The 23926-nt window shown below is 41.4% G+C and overlaps 1 protein-coding gene across 1 annotated transcript in view; it reads right to left on the bottom strand.

Moving 5' to 3' along the window:
* Positions 1–23926, bottom strand: part of LOC121659366 (elongin-A2-like) — a 50721-nt gene that overhangs the window by 22706 nt on the left and 4089 nt on the right. The window contains exons 2-11 of the mRNA XM_042017369.1: positions 20836–21246; positions 14278–14334; positions 12504–12616; positions 10753–11437; positions 9228–9327; positions 7825–7998; positions 7178–7275; positions 6248–6428; positions 5803–5926; positions 3933–4048 (exon numbers count right to left, since the gene is read on the bottom strand). Of these exons, the coding sequence (XP_041873303.1) occupies positions 3933–4048; positions 5803–5926; positions 6248–6428; positions 7178–7275; positions 7825–7998; positions 9228–9327; positions 10753–11437; positions 12504–12616; positions 14278–14334; positions 20836–21246 (2059 nt within the window). The remainder of the gene's footprint in view (positions 1–3932; positions 4049–5802; positions 5927–6247; positions 6429–7177; positions 7276–7824; positions 7999–9227; positions 9328–10752; positions 11438–12503; positions 12617–14277; positions 14335–20835; positions 21247–23926) is intronic.

The raw sequence follows: 23926 nt of genomic DNA, 5'->3' as shown, positions 1-23926 counted from the left end.
ATCACTATACATTATTCCTATAAATAGGCAAACCCAAGACCATTTCTGCTACAGTGGTGACCCAGGAGAGACTTGTTCCTCCAGTGGCAGTAACTAGTTACAACTGCAGGAAAACAATCTTGATAAATTTTCCCCCTCTTCAATGGGGGGGGGGGGTGGCTGAAGGGGGAGACAGTAAGCTGTCTAACCAAGGCCTTCAGTCAGCCACTGAAAAACCTCTCCTGTCTTTACAGAAGGGCAGGGAGATGAAGAACAAAGCAACTCTGACTGGTTGATGTGGGTTTTTGTGGAGTGGTGTTTTGTCTGGTTGGTTTTTTTTCCCCAAAAGCAGTATATAGAGGATGGTCTTCTTACCCATCAGTGCATCAGCATTTTTCACCACACTAAACCCTGGCACAGATGTTTTGCCAAACTTTCAGATGGCAAGTCTGAGATCTGCACTGTGTGAGGGGATTTCTTTTCCCTCTGCTGAGGTTATCTCCTATGACCACCAGAAATCCTCAGACATCCCCAGGTACCACACAGCCAACTATATCATGCTCAGAGCTGTCACAACCTCCCTGCTCACAGGGATCCCAGCTGTACCTTGCTTTAGCAGCAGCCCAGATACTGATCCCTAAACAGCATCAACTGACAACAGCATGCATGGGGCACTACACTGACATCTACAAATTCTTCCAGAAGGATCATGCCAAACCCTTCACCCCCTTCTGGCCCTGGCCCAGGATTTAAGCTAACATTTAAACGCCTATGTGGTCCCCAAGAAGAGTTTAGTTCCCGGAATTCATATGCCTTCTGAGCAGGGTCTCATAACATTGAACACTTCACCTCAAAACTGTTTTCCTTCTCCTACCACAGGGACTGTTTAGATGGCAACATCATGCATCCTCCTTTTTTAAGTGGTATAGCAATCAGGCCAAGCTTCCTTCTTGGGCCCAGCCACTAACAGGATAGAAAACGTTCCTGAATGCTATGAAACAAACACTGTCAGGAAGTGGAAAGTGGTTTCTATGCTTGAAAGAAGAAAAAAGCTCAAGAAGAAAAGAAATATGCATTTGTGGTCTTTTCCACAACAGCAGGACTTTCCTTTTGTGCCCATATTTTTCTCCCATTACTTATTTAACTTGCCAGAAATTAATATGGAACTTGCATATCACCTGGAGGGAAAAGCATTATGCTGCTGGGATAAAAGGCTCCAGAGATACTGCAGGAGGACTAGGAGCTGCAATGTGTTTTTAAGGAAGAGGAGGCCATCATGCACTTGTAACATTCAGTCTTTCTGTGAAAATAGTCCCTTATCCAAGAAGGATCAGAGGTCTTCTCCGATGAGATGTGGCAGCCGGCCTGGGGAATATGCAACAAAACCAAGCAAACATCTTTCACCCATCCACCAGAAGGAAAGTCATCTCCCTCAGGCCAATATAGTCCAATACCATGTGTACTGTTCGGTATGTCAGATGCCAGGAACACATACCCAGCAATAATTCCTCTATACTGGAGTAACTGTATATAGGGATGGAAGGCAGGAGACTGCAGAAGCACCTACATTAGTGTTCTAGATTAAAAGGGTATGCTTTGGAAGCAGGCTTTGAATTTGCCCCCACATATGATTTGTATTGCGTCATCAAGCACTGTCAAACCACAAAAACAAGATTCCTCACAAAGATGCATTCCCAGAGTACCCCAATGTACTGCAGCCTCAGGTGGGCATTAGTCCATAGGAACAGACCACAGCACAAGCAAAAGAAAAACCCTAGCCTAAAGTGTGTGTAGCACCAACTACTTTACAATAAAGAGATTTGCTTGTCTACTGTGTTTTCTAAATTAGAAATGTCAGGATGACAATCTGATCCCATGAGTACCCTCTTACCAGAGCTATATCTAGAGCCTTTGAAGTGAGAGAAAGTGAGAAGAGGAAATGAAAGCCACCTAATCTTGAAGTCACATTTGCCCTCTACATAACTCTGCTGCTACTGTCATGGATAGGGAAAGTTATTGCCAATCAACAATGTAAGCCTATTTGTTAAAACAACTATTTATCCTTCAGACTCCCAAGGGGACATTCCCATCATCTGTATCTGTTCTAGATGGCTGCAGCTGTGTTCTCAAATGCCAGAGCCCAACCAATGACTTTGGCTTTTCTCACACAAAAAGACACCACACTTGATAGAAACTTCCAGCTGAATTGAGCATCTGCCACCAACTGATTAGCAACAAAGAGTGGTACATTGGCCATTCAGCCAGATTCAGGTCTTGTGAAGAATGCTTCTGGGATGAACTCTTCAGGTATGTATGACAGATGCTGCATTACCTCTCCTACTAGTTAATGTTTGTTCTGATTTCAGAAACAGAGAAAGCTCCCCCAGCATTTCCAGTTCAACACACCTGTTTTCAACCTTCATTCTTTTTAGTGCAACTATAATGCATGGAGAAAAAACACAACACAGCAGCACACCTGCTGGCTTCAAATCCCTGTATAAACAGGGCATTTGCACAAGCTGTAATGAATGGGTGACTACATTAATGGCTTTAAAAGCCATTTTTAGTAGCAGTATTTTTGTAATCTACCTGTAATACCTAACATATAGGATAGTGAGGAAATTGACACATAAGGTGTTTTGAGTAAGAGACATCAATTCAAAGGTTTCATGACAACCTTACTCTGTCCTTCATGAGGAGTTCTAAGATGCCAAATCCTGGAAGTACAAAGAAAGAAATAATACCTACTTGCAACTACTGAGTACAATAGAGTTCCTCCATTTCTAAGCCATGCCTTCAAAGCAAAGTCAGGCTTACAATTCATGCAAGTGAACTGGTTTAGAAGAAATTACAAAGACTTATCTCATTTCTAAGAGTAAACCCATTCACAGACCAATCCCAAATTGCAGTAGTCCCTAACTCTTGAAAGGACAGCTATCCAAGACCAAATAGCTTCTTGACTTTAAGACAAATGGCTGTAAGGTTGTGAGCTAGGCCTCTTCATGACAGGCTGAGAGCAGCAGATCAGAGTATAGTCCAAGTTTTCTTTCATCTCCACACTTAGTAGAATCATAGAATCACAGAATTGTTTGGGTTGGAAAAGACCCTGATCATCATCAATGTCCAGCTGTTAATCCAGCACTCTGATCCTCAAATGTCACATCTACACATCTTTAAAATATCTCTAGGGATGGTAACACAGCCACTTCTCTGGGTAGCCTGTTCCAGTGATGAAAACCCTTCCAGTGAAGAAATTTTTCCTAATATCCAGTCTAAACCACTGGTGCAACTTGAGGCCATTTTCTCTTGTCCTGTAACTTGGGAAGAGAGATCAACCCCCATCCGTGTACAATCTCCTTTCAGGTACCTGTAGAGAGCAATAAGGTCTTCCCCTCAGCCTCCTTTTCTCCAGACTAAACCACCCCCATTCCCTCAGCCATTTCTCACAACACTTGTGCCCCAGACCCTTCATCAACTTAAACTGATAAATACATCATCTATAAAACTTCATATAAACTGATTTGTCATTAGTGTGTGTACTGACCTTATTTCAATTCAAGTAAGAAGGCAGCAGTATGAAACGACTTGGAGGTTTCAGTATTTATTGCTAGTTACTCACCCCTGCAATTTTTCAGACCTATTTCAACTAAGACAAATTAACAGTGCTTACATGAACATTACTTTCATTCACTGTAGCATAATATACAAACAGTCACATTAAATAAGCTTCAAATACACAGCCTCATTTTACCGTTGTCCAACTCTACTCCTCAGTGCTTTCAAAGTTTTCTTCATTATTGGTGCAATTTCTTCAACAACAACAACAAAACAAAGAGACCCATCAGGATTACAGCTATGAGAAACTTTAAATGCTACTAGTATAATATTAAGCATATAATAGTAGGCAGCAGGTTAAAACAATTAAATTTATCATCTTAGGAAATGCCACTTACTTTTGGTAGGCTTCTTTCCATCTTGAATCATGACATCTGAGCTAGAACTACTGTTGCCAGCAGGAATCAGGTTTGATAATGTGTTGTTTCTGTCTCTCATTTCTGGAATCCCTATTCTTTTAAAACAAGCAAATAACAAAAAAGTTAGCATTTGATATCAAGCTACTATTTGCCCTGGCTCATTTTGAAAAAAAAAAAAAAAAAACACAAAACAAAAACAACAGCCTAATTGGACACATTTAAGAGACTTTATACAGTTCAAAATCATAGGATAATTCAGGTTAGAAGGGATCACAGATGATCATTTTGTCCATTTTAATTCTTGAACAAATATTACATTTATAAGATTCCATGTCTCTTATTAGTCTTTAAATTATCAGAGTTTGTGACAGATCAAAATTCGTCAGCAATAACACTGTGATTCATAATGCTGTGCTCTAGTTTGCACCTTATGTTTATTTTCCTCTTTGAATACAGCTGAACTGCTAACTAGCTCATTGACAGAAAACGAAGGTAAAATGAGGGTAAATAAGAGTATTTAAAAACAATACCTCTGTAACTACGAGTAACTAGCAAAAGGCACAATAACTAACTAAACATGATGTTGGAATCCTCAATCAACAAGACAAGGACTGAGGCAGATGCATATACAGAGCTGATGCCTCCTGCTGAAGACCATTAACCCAATGCAGCACTGAAGTGTCAGCACAATGTCACCAGTGTGACCAGCCCTGTGCTCCTCAGAGCCAGTCACTGAGGATTCTGCCAGGGCTCAGCACCACTGCACAGAGTGAGAACGGTGGCCTGCTAAGGATCTGCATGTCTGCCACAGGATTTTTAGCTCCTGCAAGACCAGCTTCTTAAGTGACAATTTCAGCTGTACAAATTCTGCAGCTTAAAAAACCAATAGGTCAAAGCAGTAAGTTAAATTAATCGTGCCTAAACAAACCCTTGTTTCTCAAGAAGGCAAAGCAACGACCTTCTTCACAGCTTCCTTCACACAACACCAGTTCTTCCTAATTTATCATGTCTGAGAAAAAAAAAAATCATGCAAGGCTTGGTCTATCTACATCATTCAGTTCCTGGTCCAGAGATTACTAGAGCACAAAGGACATATGTAATTGTATGCTACTGTACTTGAAGCACCTAAACTGGAAAGGCTGGTCTCCCACAAAGCAACAATCTCCCACAAAGCAACTGAATGCAAAAGCACAGTTCAAAGTGCATTAAGCTACTGTCTTGGTGGGGAACTATCTTTTCACTGAAAATAGCAACAGTATGGAAAGAACCTTCTGAATCTCACCAGCTAAAGGCACAGTTATGAAAATTTATCTGGTGTAAAAGCTGACTTTAAGAAAATTCTTACATCCAGGCTGCCCTTCCTGACCCATACTACAACCACCTTGAGCAGCAAGGCTGTTCGAGTAAGCTTCTGAAATTCACAGGAAAGAAGAAATATTAAAAGTTCCTGAGGTTCATTCTGGTCAGCTGTATCACACCAGGCTGCTGACTGGGATTTTATCAAAGCAGGAGAACACATGAGGCTACTAGGCAGGTTTACAGACCCAAACTATCAACAATGGAATCACCCTAGGATGCCAAGCGGCTTTGGTGCAATCTGGAGAAAAAAAACCAGCATCAACTTACACTCCAGCTGGGAGGGTAAATTCACTGGCATTTTCGAGAAATGTGCAATGACAATGCACACGCAGCTGAGGAACACACAAGACTTAAAAGGCAAGTTTGTTTCTAGCTACTAGCCACATAAAAAAAGGAAAGTAAATAGAGTTATTTAGAACTTTAAAATTATTTTGCAAGCACAATTTTGAACTGACAAAGACAAATTAAAAGCATAGTACATAGCACTTACTTGCACTTTTCTGTGGGATGAAGCTGGATGACAGGTCCTGCTGTCCCATGGATTTCTTGCTGTCGGCGAATGTTCCTGGGTGGTTTTGCTGCACCAGTCATATAAGCCATTTTTACTTGCCTGCCTAATACAGAAGCAAGGAGTAGCAGATACATCTCCTTTATGTCCAAAACTCTTTGCATTGTTGCTTAGAATCTTCAGTCTAACCAGTAAGGTAAGATTTGTCTAATGCATAGTATTTGCAGGATACACCAATGTATTGTATTAGTGCATGTATTTATTTTTAAGCAAATTTAAATTTAAGAGGAACAGTGTTTGTTCCTGATGATTTCTCCTAGAAGTACAGCATTAGTACTCACTGCAAACAAGTCACTAAACCAAACATATTGTCAAGAACAGCAGAAGAGTGGGTTTTGTAAGTGGAAGAGCTAAACAGAGATTTTACCTTTTGGTTTCTCAGACTGAGCTGAAAGAATATTTTTTGTAAGGATCTTCAGTTTTTCTTCTCTCTGATTAAACAGTCTCAAGTACATTTCACGCCAAGACTCATGTTCCCGAAGGCTCTCATTTTTAAAGTCTCTTTGGCAGTGCTTCTTCCACAAGTGGTCAGTCTCTTTTATAAATGTCTAATTTGAACACAAGATATTTTAAATCAGAGATCACAAAATAACATTTTCAAGAGTACCTGTTACCTGAGCCTACAGACACAACCCAAGCCTCTGGTGGAAGAAGGCACAGAACAAATCCCACCACACGTGCTGACACAGGTACCCGCACCATGGCAATACCATGCAGGGACACTGACTACAGCCTGGTAATCACACAGCTTCAAGCAGCAGACCTGGAGTCAGTAAGCCATGCCTACAGGCTAGACTTGTGATTACAGCAGAGGCTCAGGCCACTCTGGCTCTCAATTCGAAGCACACAAGAAAAGGTTAACTTGTCCTACAAAGGAGTACACACTGAGAATATCAGTGTCCAAGTGCATCATGGAACTCAAGTCCTAACAGCATAGATAAGAAATCTAACACACACATGAAATCTCACCCCAGCTACTTCCTGACTGATATGCTTTGCAGCCTTAACAGTTTGTAACTTAGAAACAGTTGGTTCTGACTTTCCCAGCTATTTCAGTGGTAAATACAGTGGTCATCTTTTTTCTTATTTTTAGAAACAGAAATACTCATCTATACACACTGTCTTTCACTTAGTCATCAGTAGTAATTCTCCTGAATGTTTTAAATCCTGACACTTGAGAAAGGGAGACTTGATAATGACAGCTGAATTCAAAGAAATTAGTATGCAAGACAGAAAACCAGTGCAACCCGTGGAGTTGTGGAACTCTGTGGTTACCCAAATTTAAGGCAGAATTTACCAGATTACATTTCTCTATTCGAAACAACTGCTCTGGTGTGCAACGTATTAGCACAGGCTCAAGAATTTCAAAGGGCACATCTCCTGCTTCCTGTAGCACTACAAAAGAGGACAGTACTTTCAGTATCTCACTTATTTTACTCAATGGGTAACACCACTCAGTTTAAAAATAAAAACACAAGTTAATTTTAGCAAGCACTAACAGAATATCCTATGTCCGGCTATGACATAGTATTTATAAACCAGCAGTTCCATACTGACTAGCAGATATACTTGAGGATGGATAAAGCATCTGAGTAGTCATTGCCCCATCTTTACTGATATGCATCTCTTCCTCCTCTGCCTATGCAAGGAAGAAAAGAATCTCTTGATCACAACAAACATGGGGATGGGAAGAATTTTTGGTTTATAATTTATAGGACATTATTTTAAGTAAACTTGGACCTTTAAAAATGGTAAGCTTTCAAAACAAAGGTACATTTTAGCACAGCCATCAATCAATCCATTTCTGCAAGTGCCTTTCAACCTGCTTCAAATCACCCTCTGTAGGGAGAGACAATATATTTTAGTAGGCCAGTTGTTGGCCTAGAGAAAAAAAATCTCATACCCTTTGAGTCATGGCTGCTATAAACCCCCTGAAATACTCACACTCAATATTGTTGTGAAGCACACGGACACACTGTTCATACAGCGTCAGCATCTTCAAAAGGCAGACTGCCTTAGAGCCAGAGTAAACCTGCATTTTAGAGTTTAGTCTCTGTCCTGTGAATTGAACTATCTCATCAACTTGCTGGGGCACGTCTAAAACAGCTGCTGTGGAAGCTGCAAGCAAAACACCAGGCAGGTTTCACAATGCTTCCAACATTCATCTCTGAGATAAACATGTATTACTTTTTCTTGAAATACTAAGTTATTGTATTACAGTTTGGGGCCCTAGCACATATTGTAAATTGCAGAAGGCCATTTACCATTATCTAACACCAAGACAACATGTACACTGCAGGTGAGCTGCACCAACTCAAACCAGTCTTGCATTATTTATCTCCAGTCTATGTGAGCTGTGTTCACACCTCGATTACTCTGTTACCCACCTACATGCACCTTAGTAATCCTCCTGAGCTATCTTAGAGAAGCCAGAAGCTGCAATAGTAGCAATGTTTCAAGATCCCAGTGGTATGAAACCACTGAAACATCAGAAGAGCTGCTAAGGGAACCACTGGCACGTTTTGTCACCTACCCATAAAGATGCTAGTGGTTCCTATGCCAAAGCTAGACCTAGTGTGATGCCTTAGGTTTTAACTTTTGTATTTTTCAAATTCTGTACTGCTTGGTGCATGACTCTGAAGTTTCTTGTAGCCTGTTAACTTCTGCTCTCTCATGCTAGGTAGACATAACAAAGCCTCTCTGGCCCTGCTTTCCAAGGACACCAAGACTGTCCTAGGCCAAAAGTATAAACCAGAGAGCCACTAAGGGGGGGGAAAGGTGAGGGGAAAACTGGAGTTTTAATTGGAGGATTAACCCTGCTATGCAAATGAACCAAACCTATAAAAGGGTGAAGAACTCGTGAGCTGGGGTCCATCTTGGGGTCCATTTTGAGAATAGCTTCAGAGTCCCCAGGGTGTACCTTTGAAAGCCTTTCAAATAAATACCTACTTTTTTTCCCTTACTCCTGTCTAGTCTCTGTTTCTGGGAGGCCTCTTAAGGCATCCGTGCTTCATGTATTTGTTTTACCTAAGATAATTTCTACTAAGGCTTCGCCTGCTTTAAGATATAGACAGGAATAAAGATAAATGGAGCCTGTAGAACTGCCACTCGATTTATGCCTTCTCTATGCCTGTGGGAACCTTCCTCAGACTCAGCAAGCCATAAGAAGGAAGGCCCCGTAACTCTCTTCAGCTTCAACATGGTTTCTCCAGGTGAGAAAGTGAGGCCCTTCTTTGCCATGGACTGATGAGCTAATACAGCTTATTGGAAAAGGGGATAAAACATTTCTACACAGAGCTGTAAAAACCTGCACTATTTCATATTTATCAGCCTTGTATATTACTTACCTGTAAAGTCTGCAGCATATGGGGGAGATGATTGTGAGATCCCTGGCAGAATTTTAGGTAGTGGCGTATTAAGAAGCTCTTGGAAGGATGCCACCTTGGCCTGTGCACAGTCAAGGAAACACTGCTTCAACATTATAAATTTGGGGTTAACGAGGCTTAAAATAAGCTACAACAAACCCCCAAACCTTTATGCAAATCCCAAAATGAACTAGGATAACTAGAATTCTTGTCTTTCTACACTAAAATTTACTCACAGGATTACTGTTCAGTATATCCTTTCATATTCCACTTACCAACACTATACCACAAAAGGAACTTAGTGGGACATCTGCAATCAGCACATAAAAAGATTAAAGAACAGAGCAGATATGTAGAGCTAAGGGGCTTTCAGATAAATCACGACTGAGGCATGCACTGAATGAGGCAAAACTGCAAGATGACAAAAGCATAATTCTAAAAGACAAGAAACAGCTTTATACCTGGTCCTACTGAGCCTGCTAGATCATGTTCAGTAAGCCATTTAGCCTAAAATGTTCACCGCTAATCCCCTGAAAAGGGATTGAAAGATGCAGCAGCCTGTTCAGTATAGGTCCCTACAAATGGATGATGTGCAACATCTAAATTGGGTCTTAGGTGTCCTCCAATCTCAAGTCAGGCACTTAACAGCATTGCACTCGCTGCACTTACAACAGTATAGATACTATTTTAGTATCTATAGTAACTTTTCTCAACTGCTTGAATATCTGAGGTTTTTCCTCAAACAGTTTATGTTAGAGTATCACACATAAGCCTCTACATTAATATTTCCCCATTTGGGACAGAAGATACCACACTCAGATTGCAGATCTTCCACAATAAAAAAAAAAAGCCTAAAGCTTTCACATCACAGTGAAGATATAAATCTGAAGATAACTCTAATTTTCAGTGCACAAAAGCTCTTCATTTAAAAGGTCTAATTAATACACATTTTTACATACACATTTTCTCAGAGGAGCTACTTAAACTTTTTGCATTTCAAGGGACTAGGACAGCCCAGATTAAGAAAATGTGTAATCTAGTTTTATATGCAATACTGTGATTTACTTCAATGCACTTAAAGAAGGCTGAGTTCCACTGCAAACCTTAATATTCACTGTTAAAGAACCACAGCATCTGACAAAAGGACTGTTCTATACACAAAGAGCTGCAGCAGTCACAAACCAGAATGGTCAAGAAAGGAAAAAGGTGGACATCTTTCCAAAGGTAACTGCCTTTGCATTTTTCAAGTCAAATGCAGATTAGTTGATATGGATCAAACACTACTGTAATATTGGAAATAATACTAAAAATACAAGTAATTCAATTGCAAACTGTATCTTTTTTTCCCCCCAGTTATTGTAATTCTTGGCAATTGCAGTGCAGCTGATACATCAGAGTCATGCAATCTGTTCCTTCAAATACAGATAAATTTCACTGAAAATAAAAGTCCAAAGCACTTGTTTGTCTGCAGTTTATCTGCTATTATCTCAACCCTGTAGTGGTTTACCTTTTTACTGGGAGTTTCTGATTGCTCACTCTCACTTTTTTTTACATCTTCTACTCCCACTTTTGCCTGAGGAAGTTTTGAAGTCTTTTGTGGTAATGAGCTGTTCTTCTGTTCACTGCACTTTTTTGGCCGTGCACCTGTAGAACAAGCCTTTCTCTTTCTTTTGTTGGTCACATCATAAGTAAGATAAGCTTCAAAAGACATAGTAGGGGGTTCAAATTCCTCATCACTAGAGGATTTGGCTCGGTCTTTCATGACAAGATTTTGTTTTCGTTTCTTCACACACTTAGGATTTCTCTGTTTGGAAGCATCCTTACTGGGCTTTTCCTCCAGGGGTAATAAGCCTTCATTTGCTGCAGAGGAATGCTGCTTTTCTGAAACTTTCTTGCTCTCTTTGAACTCACTTTCTTTAGCCTGAGAATTGGTACCCTGGGAAGCGTGCTTAGAACCACTGGTGCTACATTCTTCATGATCCCATTCTTTTGGAGATACAGAATTTGTGCTTTGATGGGTCTTTTCACTACAAATATGCTCCTTATTCAACTTTGCAGAAATGGGAGCACTATTGGAACTTCTAAAGGCCAGAACAGATGTTTTGGGCTTCTCTGAAGGCTTAATCTCCTTGGAAACAGAAGATTTCATCTCACGTTTTTCTTTCTCATTATTTTTTCTTCTCCTGTGACCACTGCAACAATAAAAAAAAAAAATTACATCCCATTCTACAGATGACGTTAAATTCTTAAACAATCTGTTTTTCCCTATGTTGGTAAAACTAAAAGGATAAAATCACACCATGTGTCATAGTTTCACAAAACCTAGAACTTTGTTCTGTGCTGTGTTCTTACTCTTCCGTTATCAGCACAGAATCACAGAGCTCTTGGGTCCAGCACTGCTAAATATTGCAACAAGAATTGATAGCAAAACGAGTGGGGAATAGGGACATACCCCTGCGTAGGAAAACACACCTGGCAGTACTATCTGCTCATAACATGCTGGATACCACTTTTTCACAAAGTTTCCCTGCGTGCTTTATAACAAAGACATGGTGCTTGAAATAATCAGGAGACAGAGAATTTATATCATGCTCTGTAGGTGATAACAGATTAACAGGTCAGCCTTTATGATTTGCTTATCACAGATTCTGGTATTTTACTTTCCTGTTGTTTGAACAACTTCAGATTTAAAATGCACTATTTAGTCAAACTATTCCCTTGGCTTTCCCAGCTCAACTGCCTGGAAGTGTTGGAACTCTGCAAAACATCTAAAGCAGAGTGGGCCTGGCCATGGCAGTGGTGGCTGCTTCAGTCTCAGAAGAAACTGCATCGCTTCACTGTGACTCCTCCAGTGTTGGAAGGCCCTCTCAGTCCACAAGAACATTACAAGAAATACAACCAAATCACTGGAGAGCTGCCTCATTTAATCACCACCTCCAGGAAGAAAGAGCAAGTTTCCCAATTTCCTGAAGTGCAGAGCAGTGCCCATCATGGTTTAGTCCCGTTGGCACTAGCTGGGACCTAAGAACTTGTGCCAGTCGAAAAAAGCAGCTGAAGTCAAAGTGCCGACTGGCCAGTTGACCAATAATGGTCTGATTATTCTTCTCATATTTTATAACTGCATTCTCATTTCTTCCATTCAATTCACATTCCAATTCAATGTGCATTTGTCATTCTAAACACCTGCCTAAATTTCCAATCTGTATTTTAAAATTACACTACAGTATAACTAACTTTTAGGAAAAAAAGTTCACCTACCTTTTACTTTCTGGAGAAATAAGCTTCTCCCATTGTTTTAACAGACTTTTAGCTACATTCCCAGCAGTGGCATGTTTCCTAAAACTGTCAACTGTTTTGTCTATGCCAGTTTCCTGTGGAAGATATGCAAGAAAGAGAGGCAGAATAAATCACAACTCTCATCCCAAGTAACACCTCCTCTAAAATTGCTACAAATAGTATTAGCCTAGTATTCAGGGCAGTCCTATGGCAGCCAAAGAATAAATGCACTCTTTATACTGCAAACAGAACTGAAGTAGTTATTTATAACCACATATGGGGAACAAGATGCAGCCTTAATTCATAAAATTAAGGTAAGTAATTTTCCTCCATTAAATGTACAATATTTCAGGAATTTTACTTCTCTCAAATGCTTAAGCCCACAAAATGCATCAATTCAAATTTCCCTTAGGCTTATTAAGCACATTTCAGCATATTAGAGAGCATATATGTTGGGCATGGTGTAATGTAAAATACATCTCAACCAGTAGTACAGCACTGAAGGGTCAGAGGAGCAGTTATTTTCACAGTATCACTGTGTCTTCAAGTCTCACGCTAGTGTGTTTTGTTTAAGCAAAAATATCTTGCAGACTTTGTTTGCAGAATCACAGGTGATGTTAATTCTGTATTATCAGTAAGCACCTCTGATTCACAAACTCTCATCTTTAAGATGCACACAAAATATGGAATTCAGTAGGTTCACTGCAACCTGTTAATGCTCTTGCTAACTAGTGAAATTACACTCCTGTGAAGTCTGAGCTATACACATTACTCCCACATAATCAGCTCAGCCCCTAGAAAGGGCTTCCCTAAATTCACTTCAAGTATATTTAGCTTTGAGCAACCTGATTTGGTTAAGTCAGTTATTGCAAACAGATGGAAGAATTCTGGTGGGACTATTTCATAAAGCTATTGATGTTCTTCAAATGCATTAAAAATATGTGGAGCCCTCAGCTGTAAGACATCACTTTCCTCTATTTGACTTGAAGGCTTCCGTCAAAGTTTGTCCCGTTATAAAACACGCAACGTTGCTGGGAACATGAATCATCTGCAGAAACCCTTTGTCATTTTAAACAATGACTTGCAATATGAGATTATATATTTTTATTAGAAAACAAAATACATACTGCTTCATTCAAGCAGAAGTCTGCCTGTGTCTAGGCAGGCAAACACTTTTGCCTGAATAGGCCACCCAAATATCTTGGCAACTATATTTTTCCTCTTACTCTTCAAAGAATTCTCTCACAAAACCCACATTTTTCTTCTTCTCAAAACACAGACACATTGCTTACGATAGCTAGAAGCTTCACAGACCACTGTGACAATATGTAATATAGAATTTGATATGATGCAGCTTGGATGAGGATAAAAGCCACAGGAATCATTATTTGAGATGCCTGCTCTTTAAATGCAAGAAACTAACTTTGAGCTGCTAATAAAAGATGGAAGAGTTAGACAACTGACCTAAAGAATGGTTCACCCATATTTGCTTTGTTTTAAGCATTGATTGAAGGCAGTTTTACAGTGAAGCAAAGTGTCCTCTGTGAGCTCCGTTCCCTCCTCAGTACTATCACTGTTGATGTAATACTGGATTTATCAGGTTGGATGACCAGCTTTTGGAAAATGACTCTAACCAAATAGGATATAAAGTCAAAATTATAAAATGCAATGTGTTCACTACTTCTACAAATGCACACTCCTGACATTTACATAGTAATTCACTAAAGAGTTTAATATATTACTACTGATCACTTACCACTAGAATATCCAGCGATAAATCCAAACCTTGTAGTACCTCAAGTGTTTTAATAATCTGGAAGGAAACATTAGATTTATTGTTTTAAACAAATACTTGGAAATCCTATTCTGTTCTTCTCATCCTCATTCACATATTTAATCCAAAAACACACAATAGTGTCAAAAGGAACATCCAGTAACTCCTGGAAAATGTAAGCACTCCTTTACAGCACATCAGGGCCATGTTTGCAGTCTGTGCTGTGAACCAGTATGGTCCTGCCAACCCCTCAATTTCAGTAGCATCAGAAAATCCAGTAGATAGTTTGAATTTACTGCTACAAAGATTACAGTAAAAATAAATATCACAGTAGTACAGGCTACATATATATGCCTCCTCGTCATGTAGCAGTGGCCCTAACTTGCCACAGAGCCAATAGAAAGCCGCATTATGCAAAGCCACCATGCAAAAATCAGCAAGTCTCACAGTCAGCAGCACTACTGCATCAGTCCAGGCCAAGAAAGAACAACAGAGCTGGTCCAAGCCCAGATTGCACAAAATAAGGTTTTGAAAACATAACTGCAATTTGTATTTTAACAAAACAAGCGCAAGCTAGAACAACTGTTTTCTTTTGCACTATCAAAGCTTACACCTGTTAGAAAACTCAAGACTTCCATAAAAGCAGGAAAGATTTTTTCACATACAAAATGCAGATCTTCCTATGAGAAGTGTTGTAATAACAAAGAAGTCTCATTTATAAGCAGAGTATAAATTTCAACAGCAATATGATACAATTTCTTTGGCAATGGGTATATAGCATCCCAGAGTCTTGCAGCTAAGCATATGTCTTATTTTCCTGTTGTGGTTTAAGAATGGCATCCCCCAGTTTAGTGTTCCCACTGAAACATTCACAACCACACACATGAAACTATGTTATGGAGATGACAGAATTAATGTACAACTGAAATAGCAGCATTTCATAGGGCTTTCACAAAGCCTGAAATACTAGTCAAGTGTTTCAGATCATTAACACTTCTCAATGTAACAGCAGGAACACAAAACACACAACCCCAGAAATCTTCTGACAATAAAAACAGCTATATTAATTTAAATAACTGATGAACTGTCATTTGTTATATTAGATACTGCTTCTTAAACGGCATTGCAGGAGGTGGAAGTGGTACTAAAAAATGAGTAGCAAGCTCGAAGAAACAATTTACAAATTGCACTCCAGGGATATATTGCTCTACCGTTGCTCCAAGTTTCATTGTTCCTACAATGCATTAGAGTAGTGGAATCCCACACTTGACACTAATTTTCATCGTGTTCAGTGGGCTCTATCTACATGCCTGGCATGCAGTTCTGTAAAACATCCACCCCACAACAGTGCTTTTGAGTCTAGACAAGCACAGGAGAAATACTTCACAGTCTGGGAAAATGTGAGGCAAGTTGCAAAGGTAAGACATACACCCAGGACCAGAGCTAACAAATCAAATCTCTCCCAGAAGTTCAGCTACCTATAAAATGACAGGATACCTACCAAAAAAAAAACAAAAAAAAACCAAAAACCAACCTTCCTGACCAAGATTTCAGAACCAGCACAAAAACCATATGAAGTTCTGCTTATTTTTAAGATAAGGCACTCCCCGAGAAAAATAGTAATTGCTCACTATGGTAACATAGTTTCTAATGCTTGAGATGATCAGTGTCAAGTTAGTTCACTTTTATTTAATGAAAAGAATATATATCCTCATTGATTTAATTTATTTTGCAATGAAAAAAGGAAGTAACCCACTGCTGACACATTATATTGGATATAAAACATGACTAGATAATCAAGCAGTGCAAACCACTGGGAATAAATCCCATAGACCAGAGACAAACCTATTTGTGGAAGAACAGTAAGGGATGTTTTCATCAAGATACAGTGAATAGGGGTTTTGAATAGTTCCTCTTGATGGATTTTGGACTAAGTTAACTCATAAAGCCAAGTTTATTTCTGAAGAAAAAATTCAGGAAGCAGGCAATCACGATTCATACAACTTCAAACCAACAGGCTAAATTACAAAAGCACCTACACAACAAGCATGTTCAAAAGCAGTCAACACATTTTAAGGAAAAACAAAACTTTCCAAGTTTTCTAAACTAAAGACCACACTGCTCATTTTGGTTACTTGAAATATATATCACATTTGGAAAATTAAGACAAATAACACTGTTTCATTTAAAAAAAAAAAAAAAAAAGGCAGAAAAAATTGATGAGACACACTGACAAGGTTTTTAGAAGTTATACCAACCACCTGAAAGCAGAGAACAGCTCAGGCTGCAGGGGAATCAGCAGCTCTGCATGTACAGGACAAGTGTAAGACTCCGTTCTGTAACTGGACAAAGCAAATGGTAGCATCCAGCCAGTAGGAATCACACATCTCCAGGTTCTTGGGATTTAGAACCAAACTTACAGACACAATCAGAAGTAAAATATAATTTGTGGCAAGCATCTGTAGCAGCAGAGAAACTTTGTATTTATCCTATTTGCTAGAGACGTCTGATTTCTCTGCCAAAGACAAAGCACAAATACCAAGCTCCAGTATCTATCGGGCTTTGGTGAAGGCCAGAGAAAGGTCTATGGTGAAGCACAGGACACAGTAAAGTCTTTCACCAAAACCAGAGCCTGCTAGAAACACAAGCTTTGTTGTCATGATACCTATATATAGTATACCATTATAATTATTGCATAAAATAAGGCAAAATTGTAAAGTCTGTTCTGAGTAGGCCTTCAAAAGCAAATTGAAGACTGACTATTGAGGCATGTTTCTCTAACCATTTCTTCTACCATAGCATTTGTGGCCTATCTGGCTCTTATCTCACTGGACTGGATCTGGTAATTTCTTTATGGAAGACTTTCCATATACAAACAATACATATGTAACCCTCCACTGGCTTTCAGACTGTTTTACCTCACAAACCACTATCAGCTATATCCTCGTGGAAAAATCTATCAACTTTAAAAGAGACTGTAAACTTCACAGAAAAATTTTGAAGAAAAGTTATCTTCATATACAATTCCTAGACTAGTCTACATAATTCCTAAATGCTGATTTAAAAAGAATGATCAAAACCCTTTAGGACTGGGGGTTTTTTTCCATAAAAGACATTCCAAGAAAACCCAAGACCTAGATCTTCATGCAATATAAACAGGCAAAGCCTTATGGACGAACTGAGAGCTGGCATACACATAGTGGTATGAGACAAAAGCAAAGAGGACAGTAGGAACAAAAGCCAGCAAGGATGCAGGGAAGAAGGGAACGCAGGCTGGAATTTGGAAAGCAGAGATCAATGGTAATCAGCAATGGGAAAGAAGCATGTGAGCAAACAAAATTTTCCAGAGTCAAAACTGAAAGCAAAGTAGTAACAACAGCTGCCAGGTGCACTGGGTTTGGTCTCTTCCCACGACACCAGTGTTGCTCCATCATCCTTTCTACAAGTGTTGTACGGTCTCCTCTTATTTCCCTATCTGAGCCGGGACCCATTAACAGGTTCCCAGACCATCTGTCCTTAGGGGACTGACAACATTTCTCTACAGTAACTCCTGTTTTCTCTCCTTCCTCACTCAATAGCCGCATCTCTTTCGAAAAGAGATCCCTATGATTCTTTAGCTCATTCTCTTCTATAAAAAAGCCTGTGAAATTCCATCAAGTCAATAACTTCTGGCTGAGCTAGATAACTCATTTGAAAGAGCACCAGGACTTTGAGGAAAACACCTTAGAAAAACCCAACTCTCCCAAGCAAATAATCCCTATGCCCTCAGCTAACAAAAACCCAAAACAAAAAAACCCCCACCCAAACAAAAAAACCCAAACCAAAACAAAACACCCCCCCCCCCACAAACAAAACAAAATAAAAGCAAACAAAAAACCAAACCAAACAAAACCAACAGTTTGCCTAAAACAATTGCCTAGTATTGTTTCCAGCTACTAAATCTGTTAATTATACAAAAGGAGCTTTCCTCCAATCATCTTACACAACATAGAAATAAATGTAATTACTAATCACACACTTTACCTTGGTTCTTTAGTTTCATTAAGTTATGCCAGCCAGAGCTACAGCCATTCTCTGGCTGTCTTATTATCTTTCCAGCTTGGCCAGTGTTGTTTTTAAAAACAGTCCTCAGAACAGGACATAATATTCCTGTAACTGTCCGTCTATATAGCAATAATAACATAACCCTGCTAAGCTACCCAAAGATAGCATTTACCCCATAAGCCACTGCACTCTATTGCAATTTCATGCTCAACTGGTAATACATCAGAGCTCCAAATCATTTTCTGAGTCAATGCTTTCCAAAATACAGTCTCCTATCCTGAGTGACCTACATTCATAGCTCCTAGCTGTGACTTTCCACTGAGCCATGGTAAAACATGTGTTGCTCAAATGAATGTAGCCTACCACATGATCACATTTGGTTTCTAGAAGAGACTCTCTTCATTTGACACAAATTACTTCAGTATGTGTAGCATTTCCCTACAATGCTTGCTGTCTTTTAAACTAAGAAAGATTTCAGTAGCATCAAGTCACAAAGAGATGCATAATCACCCTCCTACCCCCCCAAAAAAACACCACAAACCCACAAACCAATATTGTTTCCTGATGCGATCTGGCACTTATTTTTGGCGAGTGGAACTGAAGTCAGTTTTATGTATTATATCAGGCCCGTGACACCACTACTCAAATCAGGATCGGACAGAAGCAAGTCAAATGCCTTGAAGCTTGCATATATTTATTATAATTAGTGTCAGCCAAATACAATTTGAGATAAATTTGGCAGAAAGTATCTACATAACATCTCACTGAGTGGTATGGATCATGGCACCACTCTTTAATTCTGCATCAGTTACATCTTAACATCATGCAGCTGCTCAACATGTTCCTTTATGATCAATGTCAATGAAGACCATTTCACTGACCTTTATCACCAATAGTACAGTTACTTTTTTCCTGTACCTTCCCTAGAACCATAAGCATCATTCAATACCTGTTCTTTCTTTGGTCAATTCTCTGACAACTCAGTGGGTAGCTATCAAACTCCACACATTAAGAAGCTTTTGAAATGGACAACTGATGTCCTGCATGGTTATCAAAAACTTTTAGCACTTACTAAAAAGTCCAAAGACAAATATCGTTCTCAGTATGGAACACAAGTATTTGACAACAATGCTTACCTACATACACATCTGTAATATTGATTTGTAATTCTTTCCACACATTTCCACACATCCTCTTTGCCTTTAAAGATGCTAACCACATAATTTCTCTTACTAGATTCAACTTCTGTTAGGAGTACCTTTCATGACTGCCAATTTACAGCTATCAGTTTCTCACTTTCCCTGCCACTCCTTAGGCCCTGTTACCCATAAATACTTCTATTTCAGTAGACAGTTTTAGCAGGGACAGAAGTGCTGCAGCACCACCATTAGGTGCTCCATTTTATGCAGCACCTACTTGCAGCTATGCTGCATAACAGTGTATCTCCTCCCTTAATGAATCATAAACAGAGTTGTTCTCATTTTTCACTTTAGTTGGATGCTTTGAAACTTACTGGTTTGGGATCACTTAAAAATTAATTACCTCTAGAATTGTTTCTTTCTTTTCCTTTGGTACCCCTTCAAAATAGCATAGCAACACTAATCCCAAGTACAAATTCAGACACTATAATATCTGATCATTTCTGTAGCACAGGAAGAGATCTTAGGTTTATTGAACTGCAAATTAAAACTTCTGAAGAACCACCTGCACAGATATTTGCCTTTTAGACAGATATTGTCTACATCACAGGCATTCAATAAGATAAACCATTACTGGCTAGGAAAATCAGTATTTCCTCTATATGCATACACACACACTTTAAAAACAGGCTCTAAACATGATTAATAGCTAAGCTTTTCATCAACTACCAAATACAATGCCGTTTTTACTGCTGCCTTCTGCCCCTGACCACAAACTTGTATCAATTTTTAATGCCTTTGAAACCCATCAAGGTAAAAGCGTTCTGTGTTTTCAAAGCAGATGCGACCCTCCGAAAAAAAATTTTTTAAAAAGCCCCTCAAAGCAAAAATGACATCACTCTTTTGGATACACCTTCTTCAGTCAAATGTGATTTATTACTTCACTGAAACACTGAGGCAAATCTGGCACGTGCTACTTTGCTTCCATTTCCTTGGGAGCGCCGGCTGCTGCTCAGAGAGCGGGGGGTGCCCTGGTCCCCTCGGCCCCTCCAGCGCCCGGCGCAGCTTCAGCACCTGCTCTGACCGCGCTCCCCACCCATCTCTGCCTGCTTCAGGTGTTCCTTAGCCACTCCTCGGGCGCACTGAGCAGCCTGGCCACCCTGCAGGGGTCGTTTCAGAATAACATCTTAGTCCTTCTTGGACCAGGAAGAACAGCAAGGCAGGGCGTGACAACCCCCGCTCATCCTGATGTGCGCCGTTAAAACCAAGCAGAAGCACCTATTTCACGTAGAAGAGCGCTTATGAACACAGAAATTACAGCGCAGCAGCTGCCGCCTTTGCGCTCCTGGCCGCGTACCTCGGCGGGCTCCTGCGCACAGCGCAGCCGCTCCTGCAGCCCCAGCACGCTCCGCGCAGCGCTCCGCCCCTTCTCCGCCACGGCACCGCCGCCGGGGCCGCTCCGCCCTTTCTCCGCCACGGCCCCGCCGCCGGGGCCGCTCCGCCCCTTCTCCGCCACGGCCCCGCCGCCGGGGCCGCTCCGCCCCTTCTCCGCCGTGGCACCGCCGCCGGAGCCGCTCCGCCCTTTCTCCGCCGTGGCCCCGCCGCCGGGGCCGCTCCGCCCCTTCTCCGCCTCCACCCCGGCGCCGCCACGGGGGTCAGTCCGCCACCGCCCGCCCTTCTTGTAGCCGCGCCGGCTCCACCATTGGCCGTGCCTCCCGGCCGGGCTGATTGCTGAGAGCAGCAGGCGGGCTGGTTGTTCGCTGCCCAGCTACCAGCAATAACAGCGCGGACTGTGTGCTCTTCTCTGCCCCGCGGGACTCCGTTTGAACGCACAGTGCGGTGCTGAGCAAGCACGGCGTAGTCGGGGTGGGCCCGTGGAGATGAGTCAGGGAGCGGCCTGCCCAGGGAAAGCCGTGGCGCCCACTGTGCCCCTGCCAGGGCGGGCCCGTCAGGGCGGCCGTGCCAGCCCCGGGAGCAGCCCCGAGCGGTCCCTGTGCCGCGGGCGCCAGGTGGGACACGGAGAGTGTCACTTGCTGGTGCACGCCTGATCTCTTAGCTGCAGTCACCTCGAGGGCCGTGGCATCCCTGGTGTCTCTGCGAGGCTGCCCTGTGGAAGGGTGCCTTGTGCTGGGGTGGCGAGGCCGAGCCGTGAAGCCGTGACTGGCGCCCGCAGGCAGCCCACTGCAGTCCTGCTCGGGCTGAAGAGGACACCTTTTCTTTAGGTCCTGCCTTACTTACAGCCTCATGCCTAATGCTTTTTGTTTTGTTTTGTTTTGTTTTTTTCTTGGGCCCTGCGACTTCCAGCAGGACTCTCCCACGGGTTACCTAAAAAGCTTATGGCAGGGAATCAGTCTTTGCTGCTGTGTGAGCTGCACGTCTGAAACGGGATCTCTGCCACAGAGCTTGCCGGGGCTGAGCGTGGGCTTGAAAGACTCCCAAGATGAACGAGTCCTTCCTAGAAAAATCTGTGTGTTTGCAGAATTTCCTGGAAGTTACTGTAGATATAATGAAAATAGGTACACGGAACACCTTTCACTCTTTAAAGTGGTGTTTCGAGGAAGTGTTAAAAAAGAAGTGCATCTAGTATGAACTACAGCGGAATTTTAAGTAGGCACAAGTCTGGTATTTGCACGTTAGGGTTGCTGCTCTTGCAAAATAGGTCTTATTACAGCTTGGCACACTGTATAGTAAATTCATCAGTAGAGAAACCAAAATAGCTGATAGGCCAATACAGTAGGTAGAACACTCAGGTTGGAAATGGAAAAAATAAATCCAGGTCCCTGATGCAGACTGATTCTCCAGTTCCTGTACTCAAATTTTTATTTTACAGAAATAATTAACTCATCTTCACAGTCTATAGAGACTTCATCAACCCTTCCTTAGAATAGGTCCACAACTAGTTACTCTTTAGTTTTCTGGGCCAAATAGTGTACCATTGTTTATACAAAGTGGCATTTATGGAGAAGAAATCTTCAGAGAAATTCAGCTCACATCAGCATTATGATTAAAAGTCATTATTGAGTAGAGAAGTTGAGGGTCAGATTGTCATACAGATTATGTGATTGAAGCTAGAATTCCAATATGTTGTTTGAAAGCCTAATTATCAAGCTTCTGGATTTCCTGGGATGAGGAAGATGTTCTTGCTGCCCAATTATACTGAAAGATCATGATTTCATGACAGTGAAGAAAACACTTAAAATTTCAAAAGTTTTCCTAGAACAAGAAAAATATTTTTAGCCCAGATCTAACTGAAACACTTTTTGTATTGCTTGTCATAACTGTCAAGAGGAAAGAATTCCAATTTACTCAGTCCTTTAAAACTGCAGCCAATGCTGATTATTACAAGGATTTGTTTGTTTGGCATTGATATGTGACTCCTCTTAGGAAGAAGTGGGCTTGACATACACACAAATATAGCTCCAAAAATTGCGCTGGCACTACACGCTCAAGAGATGTGTCATCAGCTCTGCTCCAAGGCTTGCAAACTCTCTCCTCACCCTTAAGGACCTCTATATACCCTACTGGCAGTGCTTAGTGAGTTTCCAAGAAAAGATTGAAACTGTGTAGAGGAACAGGCTTGCTTTGAGCTCAGGAGACGAGCCTAGTGAGAACTTCAGGGGATGGGTCGATGTGAGAGGCTTGGCTGGGCACAACTAGGCAAGGAAGTGGGACCAAATGATGGAGTACCAGGGCAGGTCTGAGTGACCCACTGGGGCTGGGTGTCTTGCTGAACACTTCCTCAGAGCTATCTAAGTGAAATCAAGCCCTGTGCATTTGTTCCTAACAATGTTTTTGGTTTTACATTTATTCAGCAGGTTAAAAAAACCACATTGCTTTTCCATCTCTTTTTTGAAAACACTGCTGTTCCCACTTGTTGGGGTTTTAGTTTAGTCTTAGTTTTTTTTCCTGTTAAAGGAATTTTCTCCCATATGCATGTTGTTAGGGGACAAATAGCTGTACTTAAGAAAGACAAAAAGGGGAGTGGGGCGGGCCTGGCTACTCCTTTGTCTACACCTGGGTGTGGGGTCAGTTCGCTCTGAGCGTCCGGAGAGAGAAGCTGCAGAGAAAGGAGCTGCTGCTTCTTTCTTTTTGGCCGTTCTTTCTTCCTGCTGGAAGCAACGCCGGGACCCCAAAAGCCGCTTTCCCTGCCCTGCTGGAGACCGGGCTGTGGCTGCCCTGCCCCGCTGCTGCTTCGAGCTCTCGCTACGCTGTAGCCCTGCTCGCCCTGCCTGCCTGGGCCTCCGTGGGGTTCTCCCATCTGGATACATCTCGCCTGCCACCCGGGATTTGCGTCCGTCCCTGCCGTTCTAGCCTGCCGTTCTAGCCTGCCGTTTCAGCCTGCTGTTCCTGAGAGCCCGGGATCAGCTGCCCAGCGGTTTGTGAAGCCTTTGTTCCATCCCTTCCCGGGATCCCAGAGCACCAGTGCCGCGTGCTCCCCGAGCTCGCTC

Source organism: Corvus kubaryi, unplaced genomic scaffold (genome assembly GCF_017639235.1).
Source record: "Corvus kubaryi isolate FWS band 111438036 unplaced genomic scaffold, C.kubaryi_AGA036_p1.0 split3-73, whole genome shotgun sequence".
NCBI classification, from domain to species: Eukaryota; Metazoa; Chordata; class Aves; order Passeriformes; family Corvidae; genus Corvus; species Corvus kubaryi.
Note: the sequence above shows the minus strand (reverse complement) of the source record. Positions and strands in the feature narration are given on the sequence as shown.